This window comes from Aplysia californica, unplaced genomic scaffold, assembly GCF_000002075.1.
Source record: "Aplysia californica isolate F4 #8 unplaced genomic scaffold, AplCal3.0 scaffold00227, whole genome shotgun sequence".
NCBI classification, from domain to species: Eukaryota; Metazoa; Mollusca; class Gastropoda; order Aplysiida; family Aplysiidae; genus Aplysia; species Aplysia californica.
The window spans coordinates 331967-354345 of record NW_004797497.1 but is presented as its reverse complement, the minus strand read 5'-3'; the positions used below and the strand labels follow the sequence as shown (position 1 = coordinate 354345).

Here is a 22379-nt window from a genome sequence, read left to right as displayed (position 1 = left end):
CTACCCCTACTACTACTACTACTACTACTACTACTACTACTACTACTACTGCTACTACTACTACTACTACTACTACTACTACTACTACTACTACTACTACTACTACTACTATTGTATCCCTCTCAACCTGCCATACCACCAGGGTTGGCAAGCACAGGACTATATTATGTTATCTACTTTTCTGGTTAGCAAAACGTGCGGTCTGTGCGTGCGGTTTTGCAGCAAAGCTTATGGAAACCACAACTTTCCTTATAAATCGATCAATGAACAGCTGAGAAACACACATGTGTGGCGATAGGGAAATGAACAATCACTCACCCTCAGATTTCCAAGACGAAAAAACGATCTGAAAACCAGGGAATCCCAACTGTTTTCTGGTTCGCTAGATGCACCAAAGAACTCACAACAGAACGTATAAGACTTACACCAAAAAGCACATGTGTCTCTCTCACCGGAATACTTAGTAGAAGCGAAGCGATCATGGTGTTCATAAGAACAGCTCAAGCGGAACCCGAGTATCCTGCGGACTTTTTTCAATGGCCATCAACGAATTGGAAGTAGTGTGGAAGACTGCAATGTACCCTGTCTACAGCAAGACTTTTGATCCGCGAAAATGGGGAAAAGAACACTTACGAGTATAAATCTCCCCCGTAATCACCTAAATTGTGTAGATTGGAGTGTAAACGTGCTACATAAAGAGCACCCATAATAGCATTTTACTTTTCAAAACCTGAGACCATAACAAATCAAAAAAGCAAGTCTTCAGAACGCTGTAAAAAGTGTAACTTCTGATCCACTTAAACAATGGTAAATTTTGTGAAACCAGTAGAGCCTAGCGTTCCTTTTTACATATCCTTTTTTTCCCTTTTACTGGGCCCAGCGAATTGAAAAGCATATTGGTGAAATCCATTTAACACGACCCATAAAATACGACGAAGCGAAATTTCTCCCTTTGTAGTGTAGGATTTTGCCATTTCAGCAACTAGTACTAGGCCCCAGTCTTTCATTCATGTACTTTATACCATCCCAAAACAACAAATAATAAGCATATAGTGATAGTGTATTGAAATGTATTGAGTAAAGTGCCCTACCTCAGTCACAAGTTGAGGCCGTGGCTCCTAAAACCTTTAGGGTTTAAAAAAAGGGAAGATTCCTTTTCGTGCAGTCGAGTCATATTGTTCAAATGTGAACCTGGCGGTGCTAGTAAAAAAAATGACAAACACTTCAGAGGGGAAATACTATTTGCCTTTTTCGCCCTGTGTGCAACCATATGCCCTTGGTGCAAACAGCTGCTAGCCCTTGGTGCAACCAGTCTGCCTTTCTGCACTTATTATGTGAATTAAATGCAACCAGATATTCAAAGCAACATTAAAAAAATAGATACAAGAAAGAAATAATGTACTTAGTTTTTTAATGAATACAAGACGACAGGTTGCTTTGTCGGGGGAAAAACTGAACTAAAATTAGGGCTGAAAACAGAAATAGGTGAAGTCGTTTGCGCGTCGAGAGTCTGCTGTCGCGTGAAGGCAGGTACAATCAACGCGCTTCTTCTTCATCAGAGATTACACCAGTCTTCTGCAAAGTTAGGTTTTTATGAAGTAGAATTTGATTATAACTTGCAGAAGCCATTTTTGCTTTCGCTATATATACGTATTCCTTACATTGAACACTATGTGTGGGTTTTGAATTTAAAGAGTGTAATGTATCATTAAAAAATTCCTGATCTGAATATCTCTTCAGTATGTTTGGGGATTTTTTCGCTTTGTAGCCTACATGCTAGACTTGTTTGTGTGTGGTGAAGGGTGGGGGGGGGGGGGGGAGGTCTTTTTTACACACAATTACAAGTCATAAAGATAATTTATAATTGTAACTAACAATAACCAGAGGTTAGATAGAATTATTCTGACATAACCCAACAGGTTGTTGCATCTTGGTCCGTAAAGTAATTCACCATTGCCCAACCCTATACCAGCCTGGGTGCATGTAGGCCGTGGAGGATCCCTCCATGCTCTTGGTGCAACCACGACATTCCACGGCAAATGCTTATTCATAATCAGTAGCGAATAACCAACGACTCATCATGAAGAAAACAACAGCTTTGAAAACTGCAACTTTTCTTTTCTTTCTTTTTTATATCCACGTGAGCAACGTACTTTTAAAAACCTCACTAACCAAGTTTGTTTTTTTTACAAAAAAATGTTTTAACGTTCCTACTAGCTTCAATAAAAGTGAAAATGAAAAAAGGAAGAGGATTATAAGTCACCTGGCAATCCAAGTGAAGGTGCTCTATTAATGTGTGTCCTCTCTTCTGCTTTATTTAGAAGATAGTGAAAGTGGTTGCACCTAGATCTGGTTGCATACCGGGCAGTTACCTTAGCCTTTCACAAAAAGTAATATTAATATGTTTTCCCTCATATACCTTCCGCTTTATGTTATAAAATATAAAAGAGCTATACCCGTTGCCGAAAATTGAATATTAATGATTATTGACACCATGTTCACTGCCTTCTAGCTTTAAAAAAAAAGTAAAAATTGATAAAATAGTTCTAGATTTCCTTCGACCATCACAAGCTGGGGATAATCTTTAGGTTGATCATTGTTCATCATCATCATCATCATCATCATCATTTTAATCATAATCATCATAATAATAATTGCATTCATATAGACATAATATTCACACTCAACGGCATGCTCTAAACGCCTTACACTATCATTACCCCAGCAAACCCTAGAGCATTCAGAAACATTCTCAGCTGCTTGGGAAGCATACACTGCAAGCAGCCGATTAAAAGCTCTAAAACACGTAAAAAAGTGACAAGATTTGTCACTGCCTATATTATAGTCGGGTACGCCGAAAGGACACATTTTAGTGTGTACGTAATTGAGTTATCATATAATACATGACGATCAGTAAACTTGTGTAAGAATGGCCTATAGAAAAAAATTAGCAAGTTTACTGATCAAACAGACGACACAGCTAAAACCTGAAATCAGTTTATTGAGCGTTTATTGCGAAAATGTATGTTTGTTAGTGGTTACGATCATCTGAAGATCCACATAAAAAAAAACAACACCACACACACACACACACACACACCCTCATACACGCAATCACACGCTTACGCACTCGAACACCCCCCCCCCACACACACACACAACACACTAATAAAAACGCACACGTACTCACGTGCATACATAGACTATCTCTCTCTCTCTCTGTCTCACTGTCTCTCTCTCTCTCTCTCTCTCTCTCTCTCTCTCTCTTTCTCTCTCTCTTTATCTCATTCTCTCTCTCTCTCTCTCTCTATCTATCTCTCTCTCTCTCTCTCTCTCTCTCATCCAAACACTCACATACATACACACACCAACACACACACACACACACACACACACACACACACACACACACACACACACACATACACACACGCGCGCGCGCGCGCTGAGAGAGAGACTCTATCTCTCTCACACGCACACACACAGTCAAACACACACGCACACACTCACACATACACTAATAAAAACACGCACATACACACACACACATATGCACAGACTCTCTCTCACACACAACACTCATAATACAAACACTAATATAAACGCACACACAAACACACACACACACTCAAACACGCACACACACACACACACACACACACACACACACACACACACATACACACACATACACACACGCACACGCGCCTGCGCAGTTTCATAAACCTAAACGAGATCAATCAGACATACGAATGTACACACTGTCAGTAATCTTGAATAACAAGCCATATGTGAACCATGAGTAGAATAAACATTATCGAAGAATGTAGCAGACATTTTAGCATGAAAATTATTGCAAAAAGACCGGAACGACAGACGAAACAAGCCTTAAAACGTTCATGAAATAAATCAATGGCGAAAAGATCAGACCTCAACAATAAAAGAGAAGACTGCATTGCAAGACGATGATAATATTTCTTTGTTTCGTTTGAAAGTCGCTGTAAAGCAATGTCCGGTCAGCAATATCCCCTGTTTTACCTAGATAAACACTGACCAACACGGTTTGGCAGTCGATGCTGACACACTGGAGTGCAGGAACAAAGGCCAATTCGGGAAAAACACCCAGGCAACACGCCACTAATTACTTTGACTATTTCGTTACGATGTTGGTCCGTAGTGGCACCAACATTGTATACCCTCACAATGCTACATGTTATGGGTACATAATAGTACCGGGAGTCTGAAAAAAAGAGGACCCATCTAAAGGTCAATGAGTAGGTCATCTTTACTTCAATTTCAACGAAACGTTAAAGAAATAAAATTCAAACAGGGCCGGGGACATTTTATTTGTAAGTATGAATTAAATCAACTATCATGTTTCGAAAAATATAAAGTTTTAAAAATTTCAACAAAAATTGAGTTAGTATTTCTGCTTTGAAGAACAGATTTATGCAAAAATTATATTGCCAAGTAAATTCAGGAAGGTATGGTTATATGGTTATTTGAATCTCTAGGTGTTGATCATTTCTCTCCATACAAGCTGCAATAAGCCACTGGAAATGTTGAATAACCTCGCGGCAAGTTTTGGGATCGGTTCTTTGGACGTACTGCTCAACATTTAGTTTCAACAGTTCGATCATTTGTGGCTTGTTTCCGTAGACTGTCTGTCAGAACCCCCCAAAGGTAATGATTGTATGAGCTCAAGTTTGGGGGGATGTGGTTACCATTCATTTATTGTAAACTCACGGCTTATGAGGCTTTCCCAAAACCTTTCTTGCAACCATACAAGGACCACTCAAGACATTTATTGAGGTGTGACCTCGTCACACTGGGACTAGACTTCTAATGCATAACACCTTCTTCCTTAAACTTCTCCATAACTTTCTCAGTACGGTGAGATATCCATCTGATATGACTGTCTAGGTTTTACAGTCTTTTTCCTGAAACCAGAACGGGCTGATCACGCCCCTGTATCTGAACGCTTTTAAGAAGCAACATTTTGCGTTTTACTCAATTTTTGTTGAAATCTTTAAAACTTTATATTTCTCCAAAACCTTGATGTATTTTCTTCAATTTTTACAATATTGATGTGCCCCTGCTTGAAATTTAATTGTCGAAATGTTATTAAAATCAGTCCTCTGATAACCTAGTTATTATCCTTTATATGGGTCCTCTTTTAAGACGTTCACGGCAACCACCAATCGTTATGATGCAGAAATGAACTTGTGCAATAAATTTTGTTTGATCCTTCTGAATTTGCAGATTCTAAGCTAAAACAGAACCTAAGCATAACTAGCTTGCGCCTCTTTTGGTGGATCGTGTGTGGCCAATGGGACTTTCGAAGGAAGTACATTGATTTAAATAAACTGAAAAACAAATAAATGTAAATGCAACTACTTCGCTTAGGTTAGGCCTAATTAGAAAGTAGTCTAATCGAGTCACTTCAATACGTTACCAATGGATCATCTATGGAGATCTGAAAAAGTTAAATGGTGACAAAATGAAAACAACCAACATTTTTTTTAAAAATTAAAAAATCATATAACTTTCAGTTCACGTTAAAAAAAATGAGGGTGGATTTTAAAAAATTACTAGATCTAGATCTATGCCTGAGATATTATAGACCAGTATGAATAGGACTACTTCAATGAAAAGTTTTTCACTGTTAGTTTGAAGGAAAATTATAGTTTTAGTAAGAGGCACGTCCCCTGATAATAATAACAATTCGAACAAAGTATCATACAGATTTCAGAACTGCGAATGATAAATCGAAGCGCAGAATAATAGAGTAAAAAGCAGCGCAAATAAAGCGCTCCATGAAGAAAGTAAAAGACTTGCCCGACCTCCTCTCTCCCTCGGTGCAGTTGTGAGTTAAAGCTAAGAAGAAAGCAGAGACTCAGGATAAAATAAGAAACAGCAACCATGCTGCATATCATATTCTGTGCTTGTTTTATTTTGTTGAAAGGTTTGTATGTGAAAAGGTTTTTCGTTGTGCAGCACTTGTATTGAATCGTTTTTGTTTTTGTTTTACAGCCTTAAATCAAAATTTATCTTAGCAAGATTCCAAACTTCTTTAACAAAATGTAATAATGGTTAGTGTGCATATGTTGTAGTACAAGATGTCTATCTATCTATCTATCTATCTATCTATCTATCTATCTATCTATCTATCTATCTATCTATCTATCCATCTGTCTGTCTGTCTGTCTATCTACCTACCTACCTACCTACCCGGGTATGATTCTATCATTCATCTATCTATTATCTATTTGTGGTGGCCGAATTTTGCTATTCAAAAGGCTTTTTAATGGCTGCATCGATCGACTTGCGGTTTTGGCCAAAAGATTCTTTAAAAAATTCTCCAGAGCATGGCGCCCTTGGTTTTTTCAGTTTTGAGACAGTTTTGCTGCAAAAAGCTAAATTTCTTTATTTTGCCGATCGCTTTTGTAGGCCGACGCTTCTGTCTCTGTAATTTTAGAAAATCCGGAAGTGATATTTCGCGAGGCGCGTTCTGTTTTGAGAGTATAGATCTAGACATTATAAATTTTTGCATCTCTCAAGATTTATTGCCCCATTCAATTAGAGTGTAAATATAGTAGGCCAGTTACTTTTAGTTGATATTAAAGCACCGGTATAAGAACGTATAGGCACCGCCGATCATTCCTTTCATCGAAAGGGGGCCCAGCTAGTTTATCTATAATCATACGCACACACGCACACATATACACACATATATACAAACACACACACACACACACACACACACACACACACACACACACACACACACACACACACCACATGTATACGCGCACACACATACACACTCACAAACACAGACACCAAGTTATATTAAACATAAATTTCACATTATCCATTAAATTAGGGGGCGGGCTTCCAACCCAGCCTGACAGCGCCAACGAAGTCTAGGAGGGATACAACACCCAAGCAGAAAGGAAAGACAGTGCTATTATAGTGGCGTCCAAAAGAAACTTGAAAATGTAATTACTCAATCATCGTGTTTAAGTCTTGTGCTACCCACTCATGCAGCATACAAATTCAAAGCTAAATAAATTCTATGTTTTCTGACACATTCATATATTCTCTATGTTAAAAGACGCCCGAGATACGGAAGCTCAAAATTGACATTTAAAAATTAGGCTTGGCAAAATTGTCCGAAATCAAAGAAACGTAAAAGTGTGCTCGGGCGTGTTTTGTGCTGCATTGACATTGGTGGAAGGTACATGACTGTATTGAAATCAAAAGAGAACATTATTGTTTCTGCAACGAACAGCATATTCTGATGATATTATGTTTGAACAAGTTTGAAACGGGACAGTGAAAAATACCACTCAAAACCTGGCTTTAACATTACATGTGTTCATTAATATTCGTTTTTGTTTAGTAGCTATAAATGAGGTAGTGCTTGATGAAGTCCACGTGGGACGCTCAATTTTAAAAACAATCAGGAAACGACAAATGCAGTTTTTTGGGACACTTGAATAGATATAAGGGTCTTGAACATCTAGCTCTCACTGGCAAAATTAAAGGCAAGCGAGGCAGGATAGGCCCACAACAACATACGTAGGAAACAAATAGGTAACATGGAAAGACCAGGGAAACGTAGCGTTTTTGAGAGCTCCCGAGCAAAGAAATGAATGGAGAACCATGATCCTCGATGTCTGTCGCAGATCTGGCACTGGATGAAAGGAGTAGCTATACGTTTTGTGTTGAGCACGAAACCTTTTAGCATATGAACTGTGTTAGTTAGATTTTGGACACAATCATCACTCGGTGAAGAAGAGAGGCCACAAAACTGCTATTTTTAAGGTCAGTCTTGGTTGGAATGAACAAAACCGCCATAGTGAGAATCACGGATGGTTTGGTTTAGTTGACTACATCGCACAAGTGATGGAGCGTCAAGTCTTATTCTAATTTTCGCCATGGTGTCATTTTAGCAGACATCTCCACGTAGAGCAAAGCACTTTCTCACAAGGCCAATGCCACTAGACAATTTTTGAAAAACCAAATCGTATCAGCATTGGAATAGTCACCAATAAGTAATCCCCATTTGAATCCAACAGGTAAGTGAAGCCCCAATGAGACAGCAGATAAAGAAAAGCGACTTTGCCCCCAATTCAAACCCTTTGTTTGCAACTCTCTGTGACATTTGAGGATGGTAGATAGTTATGTAAACAATTTTGTAGAGTCAATGCCCAAAATGTTCACGCTCTACCCAAAACCAATGGCTCAAAGGCAAAATAGCAATGAGCACATGTAATGTTCGTTCCAAGTTTTGCGTGTTTTTTGTGATTGCTTTTTTTTTTTTTTTTTTAAACAATCATAATAAGATATTTTTTATTGTAAAGACAAAATTCTCCATTTATTTGATATGCAATGTATGTCTATTCTATCAATATTGATGCTCCTCAAAACAAACGAGAAGACAATTTTACATTTCTTTAATTTCGCAGAATTTTGCCCCGCCGAATTTTTTACGGTCAATTTTGAGTGACCATATCTTAGGCGTCTTTTAACATAGAGGAAATATTAATACGTCAGTTGATGCAGGTTGTATTTAGCCTATCCTTCATACGCTTTTAACGTTATTTTTCATTATAGTTGTTCTGTTTCTATGTCTGGATGAAAATAGTCTGTGTGTGTGTATGTGTGTGTGTGTGTGTGTGTGTGTGTATGTGTGTGTGTGTGTGTGTGTGTGTGTGTGTGTGTGTGTGTGTGTGTGTGTGTGTGTGTGTGTGTGCATTAATGTATATTGCTTGAGAAGAAAGGAAGTAGTAAGAAAGGTTTTTGAAAAATGGGTATTCCAATGTAAAGCGTATTGAGCTACTTTTTTGGGAAATGCGCTATATAAATGTTATATATTAATATTATATATATATATATATATATATATATATATATATCTTTATATATATATATAGATAGATATATGTGTGTGTGTGTGTGTGTGTGTGTGTGTGTGTGTGTGTGTGTGTGTGTGTGTGTGTGTGTGTATGTATGCGTGTGTGTGAGGGTGTGTATGTGTTTGAGTGTTTTTTAGAGAGAGAGAGTGTGTGTGAGAGAGAGTATTAGTGTGTGTGTGTATGCGTGTGTGTGCGTACGTGTGTGTGTGTGTGTGTGTGTGTGTGTGTGTGCGTGTGTGTGTGTGTGTGTGTTTGTGTGTGTGTGTTTGTGAAGCTCCACGTTCCTTTTAGATGTTATCATTTATGCTGCTCTGAAAGGGATATGCAGTTTTTACTGTACTATTCTGAAAAGGACCTTCACGTAGCAATCAATTCAGGTCAATGACTAAAGTGACTGCCAGATTTAATGGAATAGCTTTAAATTATACCGCATAATCGCTCCAGGTTTTAGAACACCAATGCGATTAGTAAAAAAAACCAAACACAACTCAATACATTGGAACACGTCTAAATAACCACCGACAGAGACATCAAGTTTTTTTAAAACCATTTTATTCTGAAAGTTATTGCATTGCATCTTAAAGTAAAACGTAAGACTTCAACTCGCTGATGATTAATTTAAGATAAAAGTTATATCGTGGACGTTTTCACAAATGCGGTGCCCAATCACACTTATATGTTATGTCTATTACAATCTTTTTTTTTTAAAGAGAGAAATTGAGCTTCACAGTTTTGGGGTTTTGGGTTTGCAGGGGGATTGTGTGTGTGTGTGTGTGGGGGGGGGGGTGCTATTATTTAAACAAATTTCGTAATGGCAGGCAGAAGATACTTAGATGACGCTGTTGCATGTCAAGACAAACCCGGACTGAGTGGGAAATACACCACAGCGGATCGACGGAAACACTGGTTGTTATGTCACCCCGGAGTGGGAAGCAAATTTTACATCTTTTGCTCGCAACGCGAAGACCCGAACATACTAGGATTGACGTCTTTTTTTTTCAAATGCATGTGTTTTACGCCCTAAGGGACACAAATTAGATCCTTTAGGAGGCGAGTTTTAGAACCTAGTAGATTGATGTCTAATAACGACGAATTTCCAGTGATGCAAACGAACATCCTCTTATTACCTTTAGACGTAAAGCCCACAAATTGATAACATTTTTTTAGAATCATTTTCTTGTGAGGTTCAAACAGCATTGGTTAAAAGAGTATCGAAATAGATAACTTTGGAGAAATACCCCGAAAAGGTCAATTTAATTCCCACATTACATTCATAAATCAGTTTTAAACATTGAAGCTCCAAAACATTTACCTAACAATTTCAGTGTAATGAATAAACTCGTATTTCCATTTGTCTATGTCCAGCTGTACCTACCTCCCAAATCCAGGTGAGAAACTGGGCTTTTACACGCTCGCCAAGCGGAACCCAAGGACTATGGCTAGTTCTCCAAGGAGGAGGAGCTTGGACGTCTTCATCAGCTGTTTCCTGTGCCATGACGTGCCTGGCGACATTCGAAGACTGCTACAGCTTTCTCTACCATAACGCGACTAAGACATGCACACCCGGTGAGATATTTTATGTGATTCCGTACATCGATACAATTTAGGTGCTTGAAGAGATTCGTTTCTTCAGTGTCTACATTTGCTCACCAATAAAATGCATACCAATGGAGGTTTCCCCAAATTTCAACATCCCATGTGGGTGAACCGGTAGCTCAGTCGCATGATGACGACAGAGCAGATGGCTCAGGTTCCTTGGGGCGTTCAGATTCTGGGTTGTTTGGGGGAATTTAAAAGGATCTCCACCAACTTGGCTAGGGCCTATTGAACACGAACGTTAAATTCGAATGTCCCGCCTCTTAAAGAACTTAGCCGTGTTAAAGAGGACGTTAAATTTGTACTATGATGACTGAATACCCCTATCATCAAACGTTAGATAATTTCAGAGTGGACCGTGTCTAATAATCGATGTAACATCTCCACCTCTTTAGAATTATCTTTTGTCATGGCGAGAAGTTTAATCTTTTACACACACTACCCTTCTTGGCGACTCAAGGTTCCCCGTTGTGTAAAGCTTAAAAAAGGAGGGAGATAGGAAGGGTTTGGTGGAAGGTGCTCTTTCTTCTGTTACCCTCTGTTGTTTGTGTCTGGCTTTTTGTTTGTGTCTGGCTTTCTTTTTTCATCCACTGCACTATAGCTGTTATCCCTCCTATGTGTTGTTTTTATTCAAACTGAACATGAAAAATAACAAAGCTACAAAAAAAAAAATCCTCGCGTTTTATTAAGCTCATCGCGATTTTCCTTCGTCTTCTGGTTTTTCGCAGGTATTGATGGCTTCAGAATGTTGGATACGTTGCCTCTTTACTTGTAGAAATAGCAGTTTAACTAAGGAACTTGGTGACAACTACTGGTCAATGACGCCCTTGCCTTACATTCCACTTTTTGCGATATCTAAGAGACAGCGAAGGACAAACGCCTTGGTTTTGTGACGTGTTGAGAATGTTGACTAGACTAAAGGGCACTCTACATAAACAACAGGGTAGGCCTATCTGGCGTAAGCGCATCGTCTTTTCTGTGAACTTGATATGTTTTTAATTTATTTTTGGCGAGCTCCCATTTCATCCAAATCGCTTGACTGATGGCCAGAGTCAGAAATTAACGGACCCTAGAGGTTCCATAAAAATGGTACTGCCTCTGTTGTGCTTTTTAGGTTAACTTGGAGAAACTCACGTTTCTCGCAATACTATTTAATTTCTCCATTTATGTTTTGCCTTTTTACCAGCCTGCAATGGCACAGGAATTCCAAGATTGTGTCGGAGAAAGAACACATAACAGATCATCAAAAATTCCTCTGAGATCCGAAATCACTCAAATGTATCGATTGTCCGCCGCTTTGTTTCATCAGTGCAGCGTCAGCTTATCCCTGATTTTCCTGAGACTACCACACATAACCCAGATGTCCATAGTATCCCTTACTCCGAAAATACAAATCATAGGCCGTTCATTGCCCCCAGGGTTGGCACTGTCATTTAGTGAGCAGCCTCCTAGCCCGTCAGAGGGCACTCTCTACCTGGCCAATGTGTGCGACCAGTCACAGGAGTTCATGAACGTCCGGCTTTCCGCAGGGACGACAATCTGTGTGTACGTCTCGGAGACCAAGGCCAGATATCACGACGCCAAGCATGTCTGTCAAGGTAGGGAAGCAGATAATTGTTTGATTCTTTTGTTTCTGTTTCCCGGCCTCAGTTATGGTATAGGTTGGTACTTCACTGAATTAGTAATCTTATTAGAGTATTCTGATACAGAAGAAGCTGTGGAAAATACAGGACAATCCTGATTTGTACATGGGCAGGAGGTGTCAACAATGATTTCAGTAAATCCACCTCTCAGATTTTCAGACAAGAGGATCTACGTACTACGAGAAATTATTTAGATTTTAACTGCTGTTTTTGGGCACTCATATCCTTGTTTTATATTTTATGTCGGCAGTCTTAAGAAAAAAAACCCCAGTTTCCTGGCCTCTTATTTGTTTTTTCTTCGTTGACTTCAATCATCTGGATCTGTAACAGGGCGATGCTAGAAATCTGAAAAAAGTTTTGTTCCTATTGTTTTTCATTGGCTATACAGCTTGGAGTTTTTTAAAAAAACACACCTTATTGACTTCTGCAACTTTGTTCCTGTATCCCCTGTGAGATCAATACTGGTAAAATCTCATTGTTCTACTCCTTCCCAATGACGTTCAACACCTCGGCTTTGAGAATATAGAAGTGAAAAGCCATGATTTTAAATGGGTTGAAGTTCGATTGATCATGATCGTCTATTCTTCAAAAGCGCTGGTTTGATGGAAAATCATCAAACAGCTGCCAGGTCAGAATCTCTTTGTTCTTCTGGTGTGTAAATAATAGCACATTATTAAGTCATGATACAAAGAGGCTAAGGGTCACATTGTAAATATTTGTGAGGAAACAACACTTCGTGAGGCCACCGTGCCATGGGACTAACAAAAAATTCTTGTCAGAACAAGTTCTTATGGAATGGACTTTATTTATGGAGGGGGTCGTTTTCAGATTAATCAGTGACCGTACTTTAGGATGCCACATTTCTCCTTAACAGTGTATGGTAGCTGGCGTCATATCTGCCTCTATCTCTTTGGTTTGTTCGTCTACTATTCTGACAGTCCTGGCCGTCTTGAACAGGTTCAGTCGGTTGAAACTGTCTTGCAGAGCATGCATTGTGATGTACAGCCTCGGAGCATTTGTGGCATACTCTCTCTCTCTCTCTCTCTCTCTCTCTCTCTCTCTCTCTCTCTCTCTCTCCCTCTCTCTCTCTCTAACACACACACACACACACACACACACACACACACACACACACACACACACACACACCCACACACACACACACACACATACACATACACACACATACACACACACTCTCTCTCTCTCTCTGTTTTCTCTCTCTCTCTCTCTCTCTCTCTCTCTCTCTCTCTCTCTTTGTTTGTTTCTCTCTGTCTGTTTGTCTCTCTCTCTCTCTCTCTCTCTCTCTCTCTCTCTCTCTCTCTCTCTCTCTCTCTCTCTCTCTGTGTGTGTGTGTGTGTGTGTGTGTCTCTCTCTCTCTCTCCCTCCCTCTGTGAGTGTGTGTGCCTCTCTCGCTCTCTCTCTTTTAAAATCACAGAAATCACATGTCAGCTGTTAGCTAGCCTTGCCTCCTTAATCTATTGCAAAAAGTGTCGACATTTTCACCAGGCTCTTTTCTGACCTGTCGGAACTTGAACGTTTCATAATTAAAGTCCATCTGGTGTGCAATGTGTGCTATTAGGGAATGAAAGAGTGTTATCCTAATTATCAGGATTTGGAGGGGATTTGTGCAGAAGTATACCCTCAGACGGAGTCAAAACAACCGAGCAGAGATAGTTGAAGCTTAATTTACCCTTTCATGCTGTACTCCAAGCAATTTATATTATGTGTTTTCTGTAGATTAGATTGTTAGTTATGTTAAGTTAGGGATGAGGCAAACGTATTTCTCCCCTTCCGTTACTTCCGACTCTGTTACGGGAATGGGAATTGAGTAGTAACGAGGAAGACTAATTGTAACAAAAACGGAAAAAATATGAATTTTTTAAGAGAGGCATAGGCAAACTATGGCCCATGCGCCAGATACAGCCAGCGAGCAGTTTCAGTCTGGCCCAACAATTGCCCCTCTTAAAAATCCACATGTTCACACAAAAAGGGTCACTATTGAAAAGGGGGAAATGGTATAGGTTTGATGTCCTTATCAACACCACTAGGTTACCATTGGTTCCAATTAGTGGAATATTGTAAATGATTTATTTCTGTAAAATAAGTATAAGAAATTGTCTCAGGGAAGAAAATTACAGTTATAAATAAGGATTTGAAGAAACAAATAAGAGACATGACTGACCCCTTGCACAATCTATGCTAAACAATTCTGACAGAGAACTCAACACCAATGATAAAATGTTTGCTATAGTACAAGTGGAAATAGTTATCGGTTGTACTTTCAAAAGATTCAGAAAGACATACATACAAGCGTAAAGCCTGTGTCAATACGAGCTTCCTTGCTAAGGTTTTGTATTATGTTAAAGCTATAGGTACAACATCTCTCCCTCTCTATCTCTCTCTCTTTCTCTCTCTCTCTCTCGTTCTCTCTCTCTCTCTCTCTCTCTCTCTCTCTCTTTCTCTCTCTCTCTGTCTTTCTCTCTCTCTCCCTCTCTCTCTCTCTCTCTCTCTCTCTCTCTCTCTCTCTCTCTCTCTCTCTCCCTCTCTCTCTCTCTCTCTCTCTCTCTCCCTCTTACACCATTTCACTTGCTCAGTTAAAAACAGATTATGTATGTTTGTGGAATGTGAAATATGTAGACCTTGGAATAACCAATGCTGTGCCTTAGCTAAACGAAAAATGTTTTCGTGATACTTGGCGAGTATTGGATATTGTGAAAGAAAAGGGAAAATTCAAAAGTGGTGAAATGAAATCTGGCAAGACAATGGGAAAAAGTTTCAAAGTGTGGCTCATATAATGGAAAATTAAACTCTATGCTCACACGCAGTATGCCTGCATGTGAGAAACATAACTAGTCTACAACAAAACAGTTTGAACAATATACTGTCACAAAAGACACAACCTCGGAAAAGAGGAAACAATGGCTTACATTGTGCATCTGAAGTCAGACGTTTTTAAGGTTGGTTTGAAAAGATAAGACTAAGGTTCATTCCTTTTGTGAAGTGTCTGATAGACTTTGCCTCGATCCCTCAATAATTTCTCATATAAATATCTCACCATTGTCATTAACCACATTAGACCCAACATACTTTTTTCAAAGATGGTCCTTTGACACAGTTTAAAGAACACAATCAAAGAAACAAACTAACTAACTAACTAACAATTTCTCAGCACGCAAGGTTTTAAACTAGCATTAATTGAAAGTGCATCCTGGAAAATGTCAACAGCAGGGCATGGCAATGACACACCAAATGGTATCGGGGGTCCTGTGAAACAGGTATGGGACAAGTGTGTGAAATTTTGTGCTGACAATATTCTTTCGGCAGGCATGATTGTGAAAGAAGTTACAAATAGGCCATTCGTCGGTGGCCTAGTGGTTAGGCTCTCGGACTTGCAACCGTAAGGTCGTGGGTTCGAATCCCGTCAGGGGCCTGACGTTGTGTCCTTGGGAAAGGCACTTTACACGATTTTTCCCCACTTCACCCAGGTGGGAATGGGTACCCGGCTATAGAATAATTTAGTGTAAAGCGCATAGAGCCTGCTGTTGAGCTTGGATATGCGCAATAGAAATGCTATTTATTTATTATTTATTATTATTATTAAATAACAACTCACCAATCATACTGTCAATGAGATGACAAACAAGGAAACAGATCTTTTCAGAGACAAGGTTCCCCCACTCCTAAAAAACAACAACCGCAACACCGTTTAAAAAACTACTGAAATTCTTCTAGTGGTCCAAACATCTGTTGAAGATGTCAAATACCGAGCTACAAGTAGGGCTGAACTACGCATGAAAGTATCATCAGGTGTGGAACTGATAGTGCGGGCATCCGCACATCCATCCCATACTGTCGTGAGTTGGATAGCAAACCACTTGTAAGACATTTGCCCTGTTCGTAATGCACTCTAGGTGGTCTTTGTTTCTATCAGTTTAAGAGAATTAGCAGTCTCTAAAATAGGTAAGGTTTTTATGATGTACAACTTTATGTATTAGTACTATTGTTGATGCTCACCTGATGTTCTGTTGTTCTCACGGTAATCTTTGAACTGTTATGTCCCTTGTGTTGTTGTTGTTGTTGTTGTTGTTGTTGTTGTTGTCAGTGGTAGTAGTGGTGGTAGCTGTGGTGTGTGTGTGTGTGTGTGTGTGTGTGTGTGTGTGTGTGTGTGTTTATGTGTGTGTGCGTCTGTGTATGAGAGAGAGAGACAAAGAGAGAGAGACACACACACAGAGAGAGAGAGAGAGAGAGAGAGAGAGAGAGAGAGAGAGAGAGAGAGAGAGGGAGAGAGAGAGTATGTGTGTGTGGGGGGGGGGTACTCTTAAATCTTCATTAAAGCAACTATGAACACTGAAATTTGACTTGATTGGGTATTGTTCTAATCCAGTTTCTGTTAAATCTCGATATTAAAATGTCTTGAATATTTATATGACTTGAGTTTGTAACACTTCCTATCCATTACCGTATTTTCCTTTCTGTTACCTCTACTTGTCTTCAGTGACCGATGTTTCTCTCCGTTACCAACACGTTCATGCTGACTTGTATGTATAGGCGGCTTAACTCATGTATCTAATTTTATTTCTAAATTACCGAAAATACTTGTAATTAAATTCTAATATGTTTCCCTTTTCAGTCTTACTTAAGTAGAACACAAAAAGTATAGTGTAAACAAAATGTTTTAAATGGCATACTAATACTGCTACAGTGATTGATCTGATTAAACAATTAAAACCCCCAAAAGTGCATACTTTGTCGAGAGTTTCCAGTCAACATTGTATTTAGGTTGGTAACGGAAAGAAACATTCTTAAGCACAGTACATAGTGACCTCAAACTTCACTATTATTCATAATTAATCTTCAATATTTTATATAAGATATTGTATATGTAAAAAGAGAAAGACTGGGGAGAGGGGAGGAGAGAAAGAGGGCTAGAGTGTGAGAGACAGAGAGAGAAAGAGATAGAGAGAGCAAGAGAGAGAGATTTGGGGGGGGGGGAGAGAGAGGGAGAAGGAGAGAGATTGGGGAGGAGGAGACAGAGGGAAAGGGGGGGAGAGAAAAATGAATATCATTGTGCAAAAATGTAATGTGTGTATGCCTGTGTTGTGTGTGTATGCTGATGTTATGGTATATTCTCAAAAAAATTCCCTCTTGGGTCGATAAAGTTTATTTTATTTTTTCTTATCTCAATGTCTAACTCCTCTTTCATCCGTTCACTCCAAATTCCAATAATGTTTCCCCCGTTTCAGTTCCGATGAATAGATTAAATGCAAACGAAGACTTTTACCCTATAATTATTTTGTGTTCCGTTTTCTCTTTTTTCACACAATTTTTACTATACACACTTCCCCACTCATATCGTTTCTCAAAGAAAAGGGAGGTCACTTGTACGGCGTCCAGACATTATCTAAGTACCAACTGTATCTGGACATAGTGACGATGTATCCTGACGACTACCTTCTTGGGTTGACGGACCTGGACACGGAGGGAACGTGGAGATGGGATGTAGACGGCACCGAGATGACCAATGAGATTGCGACAATCTTGTGGTTTGGAGGTGAGTTGTACGTCTGTAGGTCATAAGCGAAATATTGTTAAGAATGCTACCTTTTGTCGTGTTGTTCCGTTATCTGGACTTGAACGGAGCTGAACGCGTTTTTTCTCCCACAGTTAAATACATTAGCGAATTTGGGATACTTCCTTGATGGAAATCTCGGAGGAGTACATAATAAATTTATGTTTCTTTTCGTTTGCTGCCCCCACCCAACCCCTCCTCCAAAACACACACACACACACGCACACACACACACACACACACACACACACACACACACACACATACATACATACATACATACATACATACATACATACATACATACATACATACACACACATACACACACATATATACACACACACAAACACGTACACTTACACGTGCACACAATTTATGTCAGCCGTTGGTTCAGAACCGTAGCGGCGTATCCCCCAGTGGTGTCAGTCCACTACTCGTTGTGTGCTTTGTTTACGTGTTTGTTGGTGAGCAAAATGAAGCACAATCATTCTACTTGTATAATAGTCATTTGGTGCAGAGTAAGAGTAAAATAGATAGACAGCAAACAAACAACAGAAGAGAAAAGAGGTACGACGTCTGTCTCAGAATAAAGTTTCCCTCCTCCGTAAAATCAAAAGTATGCAATCAATAGCAACTAAATTTTATGAAGTCATGACATCATGTGTAAGAAATCTCAACGCCAAATTGCAAGGGCATTGTTGGTGAACGGGTCTTAGAGCTGTGAGGTGTCAAGTGCGGTGTTCTTGTGCACTTTGTCCAAGGCAAATTCGAAGAAAATGGCTGAGCAAAACATTGGTGAAACCTTCTCATGCTGCGATGTTCGAGTTATGATCAAATTTTCAACTCTTCCTGGCAAGTTTGCAGTTGAAACCCATGGTGATCTATACAAAGTAATGGGGAATAATGCCCCATCAATTCCAACAGTGAGAAAATGGATCAGGGATGTTGAAAGTGTAAGGTCTAGTCTGACATGAAAGATGAAGCGCACACTGAAAACACTGGGAGAGAAAGGGGAAACACTTTTTTTTTCCAACACGAGTGGCATCATACTGAGCTGGCTAGTCACACCTGGCGTAACTGTCAATGGTGACTACAACAGGTTCGTTGTCAAAGAGAACCTGAGACCTGCGATGCGAAAAAAGACCCGCTTTTCTTGAAGAAGGCGTCATCCTGCATCATGGCAATGCGCTTGTTCACAAGTCAAGAGTTGTTCATGAGCTTTCTCAGGGCTACTCGTGGGAATTATTGGAACACCGCCCTATTCGCCCGATCTCGCCCCATGCAATTTCCACCTCTTCCCCGAGGTGAAAGAAAAGCTGCGAGGTCGGCGATTTGAAGACGAGGACCAAATTCAAGAGGCCATGAGAAAAGCACTCGGGAACTTGGATAAACGACTGTCTTTGACAGCTGGGTACATCAAATAAAGAAATGTCTTAAACTTGATGTTTCCTACGTTAAATAGGTATTTGAATAAGCTTTCTGTTGATACCAAATACAAGGTGATTTATAATTATATGTGAGGACAACATGACAGGGAAACTTTATTCTGAGATAGACCACGTAGGTCCACTAATGGCCCTCTCCAATCACCCTCTCTGTGTTTTGCTTTTGTTGCTGTTCAACTCGCCTACACACATTTTATTTTGCAGGAGGGGGAGGGGGTTGGGGGGAACTGACCCCTGTACAAAATATGGTAACCCTTCGTAAATGAAAATAAAAATTTAGAAAACCAGCAGGCAGGGCTGCCTGAATGTTCTCAGTAAAATATCCAATCTAAAGTCCGAGACCCCCGAGTTTAGGCCCCTTGAAAGTGCTTCTGGGTTGGTTTTCCACCAAACACAGAAGCATTCGTTCTCTGAGAAGTTTGGTACAAAATAAACTCAAATTAGTAAACTAGAAATTCAGATCATTTATCATTCAGCCCACCGTGGCATTCCAAAGTTTACTAGCTGCAACAGTATACGCTATTTCCTCCCGTCTTCCTGTCTGTACACACACAGTTAAAACATGCTCTGAACAGACAAACCAAGACTTAAATTCATAAAGATCATCACTGAGCTATGGAATTGACTCTCACCTTTATTCTGTATGTGTTGGAAAAACAATAAAAAGTTATACTCTTTATTTTATATAGGCTCACTGAGTATGGAGTTTTGTACTTCGAAAGGAGCCAATTTGGAAAAGACTTTTTAATCTGGGAGGAAGCAGGACCAGGTGATAGGTGATAGTAAAGAAAGAAAATATACCAGTCGCTCAAGAACTCAAAAGTTTCAGAATTTGATGCATGTTCTGAATAGTGTTATTTTGTTGGCCAGCAACTATTCAGATTCGTTTACTCTGTTTCAGAAGAACCAAACGATTATGGTGGAAATGAGGACTGTGTGACCACATACTATCCAGATACCAACAATAGGTTGTTGGATGTTCCATGCTCCACATGGAAACCTGTCAAATTCATTTGTGAGAAATATCCTATAATGTAGCCTCTTGGGAAAAGGAACGAACGGTGTCGGGAGACTTGTGTTGTGTACACAAACACACACACACACACATACACACACTCACACACACACACACACACACACACACACACACACACACACACACACACACGCACACACACACACACACACACACACAAACACACTCACTCTCTCACTCACACACACTCACCCTAACATACCCAGGTATAAATTACCCGTAAGTGAATAAACCGAGGACAAACGGGGCAGAGACAAAATTCTTCACAGACGAGTACTTCTTTCCGGACCCCTCAGACGTGTCATGTGAACTCCCTGGTGCACATATGGGGGTCACGAGAGTACAGTTTGGCCTCTGATTCCGGTTAATATCTTTAACATGACAGGACTTGGAGGCCAAGCAAGAGGTACTAGGGGACGATCGAGGGCTGCCGTGTGAAAAGCAAAAATGTAAAACTGGCAAACATCGCTTGTATGAAAATATGAATGTCATTTTTTTTTTCAAATCAGAGAATTAAACTTAGCTAAACCTTTGAGTTTTGATTTTGTATTGATGATTTATTTTATAAGTAATGTGGCAATATGAAAAATTGCAATTCATATGGGTTCAAACGCAGAGGCTGAGTAGTGTGTACAGCTCAGGGTGTCTCAAACGCGAGACTTTCTTTTTTTCACTTCTGTGTCATTCGAGAGCAAGAGGCAAAACGTGAGAGTGTAGCTGTGATGAATTTATGGAAAGCCAGACCAGACACTCATTGATGGGCAAACGTCTGAGCCGCATCTGAGACTGTACAAGGTGAACACCAACTGAACTAAAAACACAGTAATGTTGGTCTGCTTAGGTTAAAGACAGGTACTACCACACTGATCCGATCAGTTAGTAATTTATTGATTGATTGTATTTGCGTGTTTCAGGTCAACCAAACAATGAGGAAATAAAAATAAGCACTGCGTGTTAGCATCCAGCTATTTCAACTAATGAACTAAACGCTATTCGACGTTCCTTGTTTGACTTGAGGACCTGTAAAATTCATCTGTGAGAAAGACCCAATGTATTTTCAGTGAAAGTCAAAGGAGTTTGTGCCGTTTTAATCTAAAAGAATAGTCTGACTTCCAACAACGCATTCAGTTTGGTTTATTTTAATCAAATGTTGAAGCGACGGTTAAATTTAGAGAAAGCTGCAGATCATAGGATCATGTTTTAGAGGAAAGAATTTTAAAAAATACAACATCTAATCAACTGTACATCGTCGATGAAGGAAAGGGAACAGGTCTCATACTGTCTCTGTCAATGGTGAGTTGTTGTCAAGCTAAAGGAAATGACAAGGGACCAGGGAGGTTTTAACAGAAAATCAGATGCTGGCAAAAGCAGAAACGTGTACAGCATGCCGATGACTCGATTTCTCTAATGTTGAATTAAACCTACTAATTTTTCTTGGGTAGCAATGATCAAATGTTTTTGCGGCTTTTGGTAATGACAGACCTCAACTTTGAAAATAAAGAATAAAAAAAGATCAGCCAGGTGGTCGAGATAAAATGCCAAGTTTCCATTTTTTTAAAGTGATGTGGACACTGATTATAGCACCACAACGTTATTTTTAACCTACTATTTAGAGTACATATTACTCCCTCAAAAGGAAATGCCCAGATGTTCAAAAGGCCTGATTTTTTAAATACAGAATAAAAATCTGGTACCTTTCTTTTGATCGCCTGTATGTAATAAACGTGTCCGAAAAATTCACTGCTAATGTTTTCTTTATTTTCACATGTAATGTCTCTTCCAAGGTAAAACTGACACCTACTTCGTTACCAACGTACAGCGTTTTTTTCTGATATGACTGGACACCACAGGAACCTCTCGTTGACATTTATGTTTGACAATTTATTGACTGCAGCCTAAACTTCATACTTGTCTGTTACCTATTTATCTCGACATATTTTATCAACAGTACAATTTCATTTAAGCTAAAGTTTTAGTGAATACGTCTGGGACAGATTTTGAAATAAATGATCTAGCAATGACAAAAGTACTCTAAGTAAATTCATTGTTTAAAAGTATGTTACACTTTATTATAGAATAATTACTTTTTGGGTAGGTTTTTTATATCGGGTTAATCAATATAATGCATTGTACTCACACAGACACACGCACACACACACA

General features: G+C 39.4%; 1 protein-coding gene across 1 annotated transcript in view; it reads left to right on the top strand.

Annotated features, from left to right (window-relative positions):
* The first annotated feature begins 10305 nt into the window (after positions 1-10305).
* Positions 10306-22379, top strand: part of LOC101849055 (perlucin-like protein) — a 41104-nt gene continuing 29030 nt past the window's right edge. The window contains exon 1 of the mRNA XM_013083367.2: positions 10306-10490. Within this exon, the coding sequence (XP_012938821.1) occupies positions 10418-10490 (73 nt within the window). The 5' untranslated portion in view covers positions 10306-10417. The remainder of the gene's footprint in view (positions 10491-22379) is intronic.